The sequence below is a fragment of the Chinchilla lanigera genome, unplaced genomic scaffold (genome assembly GCF_000276665.1).
Source record: "Chinchilla lanigera isolate Chin_1 unplaced genomic scaffold, ChiLan1.0 scaffold00030, whole genome shotgun sequence".
Lineage (NCBI taxonomy): Eukaryota > Metazoa > Chordata > Mammalia > Rodentia > Chinchillidae > Chinchilla > Chinchilla lanigera.
The window spans coordinates 7,859,101-7,873,333 of record NW_004955431.1 but is presented as its reverse complement, the minus strand read 5'-3'; the positions used below and the strand labels follow the sequence as shown (position 1 = coordinate 7,873,333).

The following is a 14,233-nucleotide window of genomic DNA, read 5'->3' as shown; positions in this document are numbered from 1 at the left end:
ACAGAGACAGCATCCAACCACATCCCGCGTCCCGCCCCGCCCCAGCTACAATGTATCTCGCGGTACTTCCTCCCATGCTCTACCCCTACTTCCGCCCAAACAGCCAGTAGCGCCTAGGGTCCTAATAGCTATGCCTACAGTTGTGCTGCCTTATTACAAATATGAACATAAATAACTGAAGTTAGAAAAACATCCTTTCCATATCAACGGTGCTTTAGTTTCAGAAACAAAAACACACAAGCAGTAGGAGTTTGCGACGTTTAGGCTAAGCCTGTCACAATCATCTGCGCCCGATTTTCAGGCATTGCTTTGGGCAGCAGCAGCTGCGGAGGACCCCGGTTTGCCGAGGGAGACGTGGAGCTGGGGGGCGGGGCCGAGCGCTTAAAGCCCTCCTTCGCCCCGGAAGTGGGGCTGTCGGCGGAGTTGGGGTACGCGTGCGTCCGGGCCCGGTCCTCTGATCCACTATGTGCGTATTTACTTGTCAGCTGTCCCCCCCATGGCCTCGTTTGCTGCCCGATCCTGATTCTCTACCCTTGTGTTCCTCAGGTCGAAGGTTTCCTTTAAGATCACGCTGACGTCAGACCCGCGGCTGCCGTACAAAGTGTGAGTATGGTCTGGCCTGGCTCGGCCTCTGCTGCGCAGGCTGGATTGGGCTGCTCCGAGCTTTTCAGACTCTCCCGTTGCTCGCGGCCTGCATTCCTTCCCTCGCCTTGCCCCTGTCGGGCACCTTCTGGCTCTCCCACAGCTGCAGGAGCTTCCCTGGGTGCTGCCCTGTGTCTCCCTGGCCCTGGCGCCAGGGTGCCGGGAGGGGTGACTGCAGAGCTCCTGCTGACCGCGGAGCGCCCCTGGGAACGCGTTTGGTGGGGAGAGAAGCGGGAGGGCGAGGGCGTGACGAGGGCGTCAGTAGCTTGCTGTTCTTCCTAAGCAGTTCTTGCCAGCTGGTGATCTAAGAGGCCTTTCAGTTCTTTGCCAGCTGTTAAAGGAAGCTAGGCAGTGCTGCTCAGAGCACGCTCAAAACCACCGGGTCGCTTTTTACTGTCGGTTTTTATCTTGTGTTGTATAGGACTCAACACCGGGTATTACAAAGTAATGAGCCTCGAATCACACTTTTCCTATGTTGGGATTTAGTAAGCGGTGTTCATAGGAATAGGCAATGTGAGTCGGGCCTTGCATCCATGTGGGGCCTTTCCTTATCCTTAGATGGATTATCGCTGGTCTAGAAACACCCATCTAGGACTTCCTGTGGTTCTGCATTGACATTCTTGAGGTTATCTCAACTGGAAGTCCCATTAAATGTGGCAAAAAACAGGACTTCAATAAAGGTTTATGGTGACTCCCAGAAAACAGAAGACAGAAATTCCATTCGACCCAGCTATTCCCCTTCTGGGTATCCTTCCAAGAGATTGAAAGATGTCATGTATACCTTGATATCTGCACACCCATGTTTACAGCACCACAATTCATAATAGCAACTTCTTGGAAGTACCTGATCTAATATGAATGGATAAAGAGAATGTGGTATTGTAAGAGAGATAAACAGAATCATTTTAGGAAATTGAGTGGACCTGAGGACTGAAATGTTAAATAAATCACACACACAAGCTTCAGTATTACATGGTTTCCCTCATATGAGAAACCCAAAATACAAATGAAGAGCAAAATAACAGATAGGTGGTAGAAAATAAGGAAGTGAATCTTTTGTGAAAGGAGAAGTACCAAGAGACAGGGAGCGGATAAGAGGGGAGGGGAAGGGGATGAAGAAAAAGTTAAGAAGTGTTATGTACCAGCTCCCCACAAGGAATGTAATCATTATGTATAGCAGGCATCTATTAATAGAAATAAAAATTGGAAATACTAGACTTATAATTAGAGTTATCAATATCATGGCCTCACTGAGCTGATAACAGCTGTCATCTGGCTTCCTGTCCCATGCATCCTGCAGACCTGCTCATCTGTCTTTCCCGTCTCCAAAACACTGTTTTTACACCTTACCTGAGGTAGTCATCGTTGAGGAAATCTAATAATTACTCCATGCATAAAGTGTTACTTTCTACACCTTATCTAAGGTATTCATCATTATAGCCTAGAAGTTTAGGAACTGTAACGATTGCTCCATCTCTGAAGTGTTACTTTTAGGCACTTTCTTATGGATAACCAGCTACACTGTCTCTTTTCAGCTCATTACTTTTAATGTCACTTCTGCAGTGCTTCTTTCAGTCCACTGATCACACCATTTTTTCACCTATCACTCCCCTCCCCAGTGCTATGCCTGACGCATTTCTTATCCATCGTAGAGTCCATGGTCCATCTAAATCATTTTCCAGGAAATGTCCTCAATTCTGTTTGCTAGATGACACAGCAGCTCTGAACCCACCCATTTGTGTTCTGTGTATCATTGAATATTTCTGGAAAAATTGCACAGGTAAACTGTTCAGTTTTACATAAAATTCTTGACTAGCATTCCATACTCCCCAGTTTTGTTTATGTTTCTTCTTTTTCTCAGGAAAATTTTGAATTTTTCACAGTTCTTTCTCTTCTTACTCAAGCCATTAGAGGGAGAGTCTCTCGTCTTTCCATCCACATATATGTGACTTTCCATGGCATCTATAAAACCATGGTTTCAATTGTTTATTCCTTTATAGAGGAAGACATGGCTTCTTATGAAAACCCAGTTGGCCCATTTGGGTTCCAGAGCTTATCTATTTTAGTCTTCTGTGGATTAAAATAGATCAAGTTAGCTGAGGGCAGTGACACAAGTTTGTAATCCCAGCACTCAAGAGGCTGAGGCAGGGGGATCACTGCAAGTTCAAGGCCAGTCTAAAACTGCACAGTGAGACCCTATCTCAAAAAACAAAAAAGCAAAAAATAAAGTAGATGAAGTTGAGGGACCTCTTCCTCCGTATTATTTGTTTTACCCTTTATACTTACTCTCATTGGTGTGTAAATGTGTTCTAGATGGGGAAAATGAAGCAAGGGGAGGGAGAAAGAGGACAGAGTAGGACAATATTAACATCTGTAGTATGGCCTAGAGCACTGTACCAGTGATTTAATGTACTAGGCATTACCATTTAGTGTAGGTTTAATTGCGTGTGTATATATAGAAACTAGAGGCAGTACAGAGACTCTCAGAAACTATTGTGTACTTTGTAAGCTATTGCATGTTTAAAATAAATGACTGTCCTTTAGAACAGGTGTCATTCTAGGCTTCCACCAAAATAAAAATGGGAAAAGAATGATACCCAGTTTCATCCTTCAGCAATAATTTGGAGGAGTATAAATGGTGACAGACAAGAAATCTGTTTTCTTTCTAAAATACAGTATAATATGCTGTTGTTGATAGAATGATTATTGTTAAGGTTTGTGTCTAGATGCCCTCCCCCCAAAACCTCACGTAGTCAGAGGGGTTTTCTGGAGGTGGCTGAATCTAGAGTGTGTGATTGATTGGCGGTGCAGTGCTGGGATTCAGGGGTGTGAGTGCTACGCTTGCGCTAGGGCAGGTAGCCTGCGTACAATATAAGGGACCAAAGAGGCTTATCCCTTGCTTGCTTGTTTGCTTGTTTGCTTGTTTGCTTGCTTTTGCTGTCTTCTTCCACCGTGAACTTTTGCCCCTCTGCCATGTGTCACCCTGCTTTGGAGCCAGCCAGTTATTGACTGAAATCTCTACAAACTGTGAGCTAAATAAACTTTTCTTTCCTTAACTTTGGGTGTTGGCTGTTTGATCTCAGGAATGAAAGAAAAAGAACTAAGACAATTATATTATATTCAGACATCTGTAGACTAAATGAGGAACCTGAGTATATTACATAAAGGTAGTTAATGTTGACTTTAATATTGAGACAGTAGGGATTGATGTAATGATTACAAATAGAAAATTTCAAAGATAAATGTTAGCTTGTCTTTTCCTTACTTGAAATGGTTATTTATTTTCTATTTTTAATCATGGTAATTTATTTTACCTTAGGAATCTTACTGTTTTGCTGCTTTGCAAAACCTTTCGTTGTATTTGTAAGTGTAATGTTAATTTGTTTTTATGAGATTAACTTTATTATAATTTTTTGATTTTTTTTATTGTGAAGAGAATAAAAAATCCAAAAACAACAAAAAAACAATAAAAATGATACTTTTTTTTAAACTAGAAAAATCATACAGATTTGATTTTGGGACAGAATCATTTTTTATAAAATCTGTTCACAAATACATTTGCCATTGGCAAGTTAATTAATAAAATCACACATCCCTTTCCAAAATGTTATTTCAGATTCTGTTAAGCTATTTCCTGGATGATGGTGACAACGTATTTCATTATTACCATTTTTTCATCAATTTGGTCTACTATTTAGACATTTATTAAGTGTACACATGAGTGTTTATCAGAAAGCTTTATTAGGTTTTGGTGGCTCCCAGGTAGCTTCTAATTATAATGAAAATGATCCCATTACTGCATTGGCTGTGAAGGAATTTAGACAAGAGGCAGTGAAGACCAAGGAGAGATTCAACTTGGTAAAACCCATATCCAGAAAACCAAAGCAGCCCATGTGTTAGACTTGCTTGTATCAAAATGGTAAAACCATGTAAGTTTGCATGGGTGTATGTTTTCAGATGCTACTTTAGGTACTTGCTCTAAGGCTATTCGCTTTTTTTTTTTGATTCCAGGAATAGGAACTCACAATCTCACAATTGCTGGGCAGGTGCTGTGCTGCTGAGCTAAGACTTGTTTTTAGGGTTAATGTGGTATTACAAATTGTGTGTAAAAAATCAAAACAGTCAACTTTGAAACTCAAAAGGCAGCTTTCTTAAGAAACGTTGCAGTTGAAGAGGTAAGGGACAAGGTAAACTTAACTTCTGAACTGTCTTTTTGTTACTGTTGCAGACTCAGTGTTCCTGAAAGTACGCCTTTCACAGCAGTCTTAAAGTTTGCAGCAGAAGAAGTAAGTATGAGAATTAAAATAACCCTTACGGAATTCCATTTGGCAGTATGTTTCAAAATTTAAAAAAAAAAAAATTCATGTACTATCACCCACCATTTCCCTGTGGTTTTATTGCTAAGTTTATGTTATGAAAAAGTTTTAAGTATACTAAGTTACAAGTTAAAGTTTCATTGTTAGATACAAAGTGAACAACAAATTGACATGTTTATGCAACCATTGAAAATTATGAGATCTTTCATTGAATTTGAAGGTACCAATGATATGTAAATTTTTAAGAAGCATTATGTCATCGTATATACTATAAGCCACGCTTTTCTAGTTTTATTTCTAAAACTATAATTAAAAATCTTACTATGTTTTTCACATTTTCTGAATGGTCATGTGGATTGTCAGTAAAATTTCTTTTGAAAAAAAATGTCTAGTTTTTAAAAACGTGGTAGAATTTTTTTTTTCAAGAAATAAGAATTCTCCCTCCAAAATTATCAGAAGCATCTGTGAGCAACTCTTTGGACATGACACTTGGATGAGTAGCTTTATCTGCTACAAATGATGTTAAACTATGACTTAGAAGACTTCAGATATGTGTTTTAGTTTTGTCACTAATGAGCTGCATGACATGGGGCAGTTTCTGTCTTCACCACATTCTTTGTTGGTTTTTGTTCCATCTTGCAGTGCTTGGGATCAAAGTTAGAACTAGGGAATACTAAGGAACGCTAGGCAAATGGTGTACCACCGTCTACAACCTCTGAACGCTCATTTTCTTAATCTTCAAAATGATAGTAGTCGATGGCTGTCCTTCCTATCTAAGTGATTTTGTGTAAAAATATAATATTCATTACAATTTTGTGGTGAAATGAAAAGCGCTAGAGCGGCTGAGATTAACCCAAATCTAAAGACTTTGGTAGGAGTCCTAAGAAAAATTTAAAGTAAGAGTAAAATTGTTCTAATAACTAAATAAATAAGAAACCAGCTTAATTCATAGCTCTGCTCTGTGTTTAAGTGATGAATCGGAAGTCAGCCAACCCATGTATGTGCTAACAACTCTGTAAATTATCTCAGAGACCACTGTCGTCATTTTTTACTTACTCAGAATTAAACTCAAAGTGGTGGTATTTGTTTTAAGTTGATTTCAATCAATTGTTCATGCTGAGAGAGTGAATACAGTGAGGTGAGGCAGATCTGGGTACAGTGTCAGGGTTACTCCCTTGCTGCACAAATCACTTGCAAGAAATATTCCAGGGGTATGACCGATGCCAGATTTTAGAATTAGATCTGAGTAAGCTGTTTTTAATAATTACCATGGTTTTATATTTGCAGTTATAGTGTCCCTTTTAATGTAAATGCATTGCTATTACTTTAGTCGTTTTCTGAATGTAGAAACAAGTATAAAGGAATATGCAGTAGCAAAAGAACAAATGTCATAGAAACATACATATTAATAAAATTTGAGAGGAACTCTCAGGACATGATATTGTGAAGTCTTTCAGTGAAAACAAAGGTTTCCTTGATTCGCCAAGTGTCAAGATTTAAATCCCTGATAAAATTCTCTTAAAAAGTAAAATTCCCCGGTATACGACTGGGAATTAACTCACAAAGGCATAAGTTGCGATAACCTGAGAAGACCCTCTTAACATCTAACACTGTAAGATGTATAGAATCTGAGTAGGAAAACAGATGAAAACTGAGGACATAAAATAAATTGCATCTGGGGAAAACATCAGTAATGAGGGAGAAAAAGAATAGTGACTGTCTTTTCTGTCACTGTTGATGCTTCCCTAGATTTCAGCTTAACCGTTGCTTCCACACTCTAGAGAAGGAACAAACTATATTAGGAGTTGCTTTTGGCTTTTAAAATACGTGAAGTGGCGCTGGGGATTTAGCTCAGTGGCAAAAGCGCCTGCCTGGCAAGCGCAAGGTCGTGAGTTCACTTCCTGGTACCGGAGAAAAACAAAAACAAACAAACAAAAAAAATACGTGAAGTGTGTGGTCACTTGTGGCTGTGACAGTACATGGGCATAATCTAAGAGTAAGTCTCACTCATAAGGTACCCAAAACCTTTGTAGGATGCTCAGTGTGGGATACCCTCTAATTAATTTGAAAGTAAGCTTTCAACTGTTTTTATCAATTATGTAAAAGTGATCCTATATAAATGTCCAGAGTTATGTTGTCTTTGTACATGCCTAGAGCCAGAACCATGCACAGAAGCTAGTACAACTTTAAAAAAAAAATCTGTCAAAAAATGGATTAGTGGGCAGGAAAGACTTCATTCACCATTTCCTTCTTGGAGATAAATAAACTGTATGAGCAGAATATTAAAGGCTTTTGAGAAGGCCACTAGGTTAATGTAATGTTTTTGAAATGCATTTGATCACAGAACTGAACTACAGTATTTAAAAAATTCGTCCATAGTGCAGACATAGTGCAACATTTATTCATTGTTGGGTAAATGAGTAAAATATGAAGAGATGAAACACTTTGTCAGTGGCAGGTCCTTACAGTATTAAGTGATGGACTCTACCCTATTTATCAATATGTTCCTTACCTTATTTTATTGAATTTTCATACGACATTTTTGAAATAGGTCAGGGGTGTATTACTGTGACTGTTGGCTGTGTGGCAGTCATGTAATTATTTGGTGGACTTGCACCTAACTAAACTTAATTGTTACTTCCTAGTGATGTAATTAGAATGTTTCAATCCCTTAGGATATTAAGTCAGCAAATCCTGTGAATTTTAAGAAACAATAAGAGCCTGGGGTGTTATCTGAAGACCTGGAAGTCTCTCCCATTAAACACAAGAGCATTTATTAGGAACTTATAATTTCTACAAAGAAATAGTAGAAATATTCACATCAGTTTATTTTGCTTAAATGTTTTGTTTGTATCAGAATTATGTACGATAAAAATGAAATGTTCACATTTGAAAGTTTAAACATTGACTTGGCCATGTTTTTCCATTTGTATAGTCCATAAAATAAAGGGCATTTTACATTCACTGGTATGCTTAATGCAGTGAGACACATTTTTGGACGTAGGGTCCTTTAAAGACAAAGCAAATGAGAGTACTTTGATCTTGTCACTTACTCTAAAAGATAAATCATACTTCAGGGTTATAGAATCGGTTATGTGTGCCCCATCCTTGTTGTTCATCTGTTATAGTTACATATTTATATTGATACCTTTCTTTTCTGCCTTTTAGTTTAAGGTTCCTGCAGCAACAAGTGCAATTATTACCAATGGTAAGACTTTCTTTAAAACTATTACCTTTTAGCTATGAACGTTGTTTAAGAAGAATCTAATTAAACTGACTCAATCTTAAAAAGCCCCAGATATATATTAACCTAATGATATTAACCTAAATGATATACTTAATGGTAAAACACAAGTCAGGGTTATTACATGTGCTTAGTTCTGTTCAGTTTCTTTTTGCTTTGGGATAGATAGCACTCTGATTTCTGGTGTCTTTCTCACTTCTTCCCAGATTATTACTGGAAGTACCTAAGTTGGGTAAATCTTTTTTATTTAGTAAGATGTTTGCTGTTGTCATTATTTATGTGAAGTTGTACTATGTTTCAAAATGCGTTAAAAAAAGAAAACAAAAAGAAAATACTTTAGAAAACAAAGTTAAGCAGGAGTGTATCTTGACAATACTTGTTACGTTTGTATAGCAAATGTTCTTAGAGGCTTACAATATTTAATTTAGTTAAGTGTTCAATTAAAATTTCATATTTTGGGATGCTGATAATAATTCAGTGTGATGAAATCAGTGTCATGAGAAAATAGTGTAGCAAAGCTTTCAGGAAGGGCTTAACTATCTTTCAGGTACACAAATTACTACAGGTGTGTGCTGTAAGTGGCCCCTGTACTGTTAGGAGAGGCATAATAGAAAACGGGTTTAAAATGCAGTACTGTGATTCCTCTTAGGTATGACAGGTTTCTCTCTTTACAATATTCTGCATGTTTTCACACTGAAGTTTTTCTGTGTAGAAGAAGTCTGGCCTACTTTTTGGGAATCTATAAGGTTGCCAATGAGTAATTGACAGGAAAATGTTTTGAAACTTTCAGAGTATCAGTGGAAGTTTAAAGGGATGACTTCCTGATGTGACTATCTTTAGATTTTATGCCTCAGAAGTATATGGAAACAATGGCATACCTGAAGTGCTTTTAGCCTTTTGGAAGAAATGACAGACTTTATATATTATTGTATGTTGCAAAACTATCTTCCCTAGAACTTACTAGGATCACTGCATTGACAGATATTCTGGTGTAACCCCACGATGTGTATAATTATTTAATAGGAGTAGATTTCAACAGGTAGGTAACTTACTTGAAAGATTGTCACTTATGTTCTGGGATTTAAATTGTTCAATTTGTATGTATACATACAAGCAACATTGTTTTGGCAAGTCTCTTATTACTATTTTAGCTTTAGAAATAACTTACATGATTTTACAACTTATTTTATAGATGGAATAGGAATAAATCCTGCACAGACTGCTGGTAAGTGTCTGTCTGAAAACTCATAGTGTTATTGTGGTTAACAGTATTGATTAATACTGAATATTTAATTCATTCTAATTTAGGTTCAGGATTTTCATCAGGTTGTAGCTATTATTTAGAAATTATGGAGCACTCATATGAGTCTGAATAATAGTTTATTTCATTACATATGACAATTATACATGTTTTTGGCTACCAGTAACAGAAAACATGGCTTTTAAGCATTTCATGTTTAATACACATAGCAAAAATTCTGAAAGTAAGATTGCGCTGATGGGAAAAATGATTTGACCTACCTCCTAAATGGGTACATTATACATGGATAACATTTAGTAAGTACTACGTTACTTTAAAGAACTACAGTCATTTACATTTCTAGATACCGAATCCACACTCAGATCTCTAAACTATTAACATAATTTAGTAATACATTGATGTCCTAATCAACAGGCAAAGTAAAAATAGTCTTAAACTTTGAGTAGTCTTAAACTTTTAAACAGTATTTTTATATTTTTTAAATGTCTTTTCAAGCTAATAGTCTAATTGTAACTTTTGAAAGTATGTGATGTAATATACTGTAATCTCATTGTTGAGCAGTACTTTTAAATTGTTAATTCTAAAGTTTATTACAACAAAACTATATTGTCATCATAGACCATATACTATATAATGGAAAAATGATTTAAAAATGCAAAATTTTATTAATTCAACAATTTTAACTATAACTTTAGTAGTTTGAATTACTTTGCTTACTCTAACACATTGTGGTTTATATTACCTTTCATAATTGAATTGTGCGTATCCTTGGGTATGAAGAAAACCTCAAAAGACAGTTGACCCCAAATGGATCGCTCTATCTAAATTTTCATCACTTGTTATAATTTGCCTTTTCCCCCTAGCTTAGGTGTTTTATTGTGTATTAAATATTCATGATTAAATAATTCATTTTATTTGCTGATGTGTGCAGTAACTGTTGGCATATTAAGATAACTTGTCATTTTTTTAAAATACCTAACTTTATGTTTTGTTTGTTTCGTAGGAAATGTTTTTCTAAAACATGGTTCAGAACTGCGGATTATCCCTAGAGATCGTGTTGGAAGTTGCTAATATCTGCTGGGAACATGCAGTTACCTTTCAGAATAAAAATTGCTAGTTTTATTTTGGTTGTAAAAGTGAGATCGGGCATTTAACATACAATGCAAACACCAAGTGTCAGTGAAACAATGACTGTTCTGTCCCTTCTTGTTCATATTCTTCGCGTGAAGAGGAAGTGGTTATGAACAGACAGTGCCCCCACCACAGAAAGTCACACAGCGGCTGCCTGCGGCTTCACAAATAGGAAATTCATCTGTGGCCAATGGATTGCACAACTTTTTTACCTGGAAAATAATTCTGGTAACTTTTTGTGAGTAATTTTGGAAAATTAAAATTTCCTAAGTACATGATTGTCTTTGAGTTAAAAATGTAGAAAGATTGATTATGGATCATAGATGGCAGTTTGCTTTGATAGCATCTTATAGACATATATGGATTCTTAAATATACATTTTGTGATAAATGTAATGGACATATCAGTGAATATTTAACTTTTTATCATTTATAATTTAAGTTTTCAAACTTCACAAGTCACATAAATTTTAATTAAATATCAAAGAACCAGAAATTTAATTTCTTGGTCTAACCATTATGTGCATAAACTAACATCACATACCAAAGTCCTTGAGGGTTCTTGCAGAATATATTCATCATGGTGGAAGTTGATGATATGTAGAAGCACCTTTGCTGAGCTATGCATTTCTTTAGAGCTAGTGAGTCTCTGTCAGCTTCTGAATGCAACATTTTTTATGACAAAAACCCTCAAGAAATGACTGTTTTTAAAGATACTGTTTTCAGCGTTCTGAAAGAATATTGTTACAGAAGTTCACCAGAATCTTCAAGAAATACTGATCAGGGCTGGGGATATAGCTCAGAGGCACAGCACCTGCCTAGCAAGTGTGAGGTCGTGAGTTCAATTCCTGGCACCAGAAGAAACACAACTGACCAGAAATCCTGATGAGTTACATTTATTGAAGACCTGGCTTTTGAGGAAGTGCTAACATTAATCACCCAAGTGCGTAACAGGCAGAGATGGGAAAGCCCAGCTGACCAGGCTTGGCAAAGAGGAACGAGAGGCAAGGACAACAGGAATGAGTGATAGGAAACCGTCACAGTGTCACAGAGAACACCAGCGGGTCCACAGAACTGCGGAGAGTGTTAGAAAACCTGAAATGGAAAACAAAATGCTTGACATAGTCTTAGACAGCAAAGTGTATTTCTTGTCCACGTGCAGACTTAAAAGTACCCAGTATGAGTATTCAAAACATGTGTCTGTAACAAAATATTTTATTTGTGTTTACAGAGGAAATCAGTGTCTGCACAGTTTGAAAGGTGAATTGAAGGGTCCTAGTGGTTCAGAGTAAGTGCTGGACCTGCTGTCTTATAAATGGCTCACTCTAGAGCAAGGGTTTTGTCTGTCTAGTTCTTTTTAACCCTGGAAATGGAGACGGTCAATAAATAATGCCGAGTTTATTCATGACTAAATTCTCTCTGAGACCAATATTTATTGTAGCATGTTTCAGAGTCTTCACTGTTACGGGCCCCAGGTTCACTGAAGGAGAAAAGTATCATGAAATGCAACCGAATCAGCTTCTGAAGGGTGCCATCAGTACTTCAAGAAATTAACATGTATTTTTCACAAGTCTGATGAAAAAGTAGCAAGATCTTCAGTTATCAAAGGGAAGAAGTTTGGCTAAAGAATAAATACACTGTGTTTGGAATGTTTTTATTAAAAAAAAAAAAAAAAAAAACCTGTTTCTCAAAGGCCGCTAGTAGGCCTTAGTGGACCAGCTGTTTCTGAGTTCCTGATCCTTCAAGTTTTTTGGCTTAGTTAATTTTTTTTCCATTCTTGTAGCACAAATATCTATTTTCTGTTTGCATAGCTAAGTTTATGGTGTCTTGTGCTATAAAGTGATTTATTTAATACTTTGGTTCTGTACTTTAGAAAAGTAGACTGTAGTTCTTAGCATATTTTGTTAACAACTACATTTTATTATTAAATAAATGTGGTCTTTAAATTCTCTATGCAGAATGCTTTGAAGTACTGTATTTAAATGTATTACTGGCCCATAATTACTTACGAAAATACATTTTATTACACTGTAAACCATATTGTCTGCTGTTATTTGAACTCACAATCAGCACACCTATTGATCCTCTTTATTGCAAATGCTATTTAAATGGAACAGTGGTTAATGGCCATAAGCCCTGGAAGTGAATATCTACCCCCAAATGCCAATAAGCTTTACAAAAGAGAAAAAGAACATTCAGAAAAAAGGATTTGAGTAATTGACTAGACCAGAAGATCCCACACCGAGGTGATTATCAGTAACAGGAAATTTAAAATACAGATTCTGAAAACCACCCCTCAAATTCTAACTCATTACATCGAGAGGACTGTACAACCTAAGGTAAAGAGAAGCGTTTGTGGTAATTTTGTTGTGTAGGTAGTTGGGAAATTTAACGAGGCCAACTTTTCACTTTGTAGAAGAACAAAGTGAGGCCCCAGGGGTCAGAGTTAGGAACAGTTTAGTTTCTGCTCCGTGATTCTGTAGTAGCTTGAGGGTGTTTAAAGATGCTAATGGTCTCTCTCTTGCTGATAAGGAGCCTTTAAAGTTTCTTCAGTCAGTTGTTCAGGAGTTTTAAGAGTTATTATATGAAAGAAAAGTTAATAGAAAATTCAGTTCCATTTACTCCTCTATTCCCCAAATTAAAGTACTAAATCTACCATGTATTTTTATGGAAGGACCTTGATATACTTATAAATTTGAAGCAGTAATATACTTTAATTGAGTGATTCTAGTTAACTGATAATACTGTTCCCAAGGCCATTCATGAAACCAGAGAAATAAATATGACATGGAATATATCCAAAAAGAAAAGTGCTGAATGTATGAGTCAAATAGTTTGATAAATAATTTTACTTACCTCATTCTTCACAACATTACTAAATTATCCCCCTTGTAGGAGAAAAAGAGTAAGATTGATATTTGAATCCATCTTGATTTTGGAATGCTGCACATCCTACTGAGAACTTTTCACTGTCCATTTTCTACAAAACATTAGATCTGTATTGAATTACACATTCAAAACAATTTTTGAAAGTAAGGTGTACCTTCCCTGTTAGAGTACAAAATATGTGTGTAAAGATAATAAATGGCATTACTTTTAATACATGTTTTAAATATGTTGGAAATTAAAATTTTTGGATGTTATATAGAAACAAAATAGTTTGGTGTTACTCTATGGACTGGCTTAGTGGGCGTAGGGAATGCCTTAATTACATTTTTAATCTGATATATCATGCAATTCAATGGCAGGATTATTTATAGCCTCTTTCAACCTGATTGCTGTCCATAAGCCCTTCCAACACAGAAATTCTGTAGTACTACTCTGTTGTTTAGTGTTAGAGATGGCTGAATCATTAATTAAATGGTTAAACTATTAATTAAAACAAATATTCTTGAAAAGCTCAATCCAATCTATCATCTACATCAAAACTGCCTGTGGCAGGTATCTGTTAGCTCATTAGAGTTTGCTTTCTCTCGTCATATCAAACCAATCATAAAATTCTATTGGTTCTCGTAGCCATCCCTAATGCCCTCACATTTGCATACATACCATCACAAAAAACTAGTCTATCCATTTCCTCTTTCATATGTGGTGTAGGCAGTGTGATGTCCACAGTTACACTGATACTGACTCCAAGGTT

The 14,233-nt window shown here is 36.6% G+C and overlaps 1 protein-coding gene across 2 annotated transcripts; it reads left to right on the top strand.

Annotated features, from left to right (window-relative positions):
- The first annotated feature begins 361 nt into the window (after positions 1–361).
- On the top strand, positions 362–12,628 carry Ufm1 (ubiquitin-fold modifier 1). 2 transcript variants are annotated; one of them, XM_005387647.2, is made up of 6 exons: positions 362–466; positions 547–603; positions 4,871–4,928; positions 8,127–8,166; positions 9,395–9,427; positions 10,467–12,628. In XM_005387647.2, coding segments are annotated over exons 1-6 (258 nt in total). In that variant the 5' UTR covers positions 362–464; the 3' UTR covers positions 10,535–12,628. The 2 variants fall into 2 exon arrangements, with proteins under 2 accessions (XP_005387704.1, XP_013371346.1); XM_013515892.1 differs by lacking the exons at positions 9,395–9,427; positions 10,467–12,628 and adding an exon at positions 8,409–9,387.
- The last annotated feature ends 1,605 nt before the right edge of the window (positions 12,629–14,233 follow it).

Coding starts and splice junctions, on each gene's coding strand:
- Ufm1 (XM_005387647.2), top strand. Junction 4,929..8,126: donor TAAAGTTTGCAGCAGAAGAA/GTAAGTATGAGA, acceptor TCTGCCTTTTAG/TTTAAGGTTCCTGCAGCAAC. Junction 9,428..10,466: donor AAATCCTGCACAGACTGCTG/GTAAGTGTCTGT, acceptor TTTGTTTCGTAG/GAAATGTTTTTCTAAAACAT.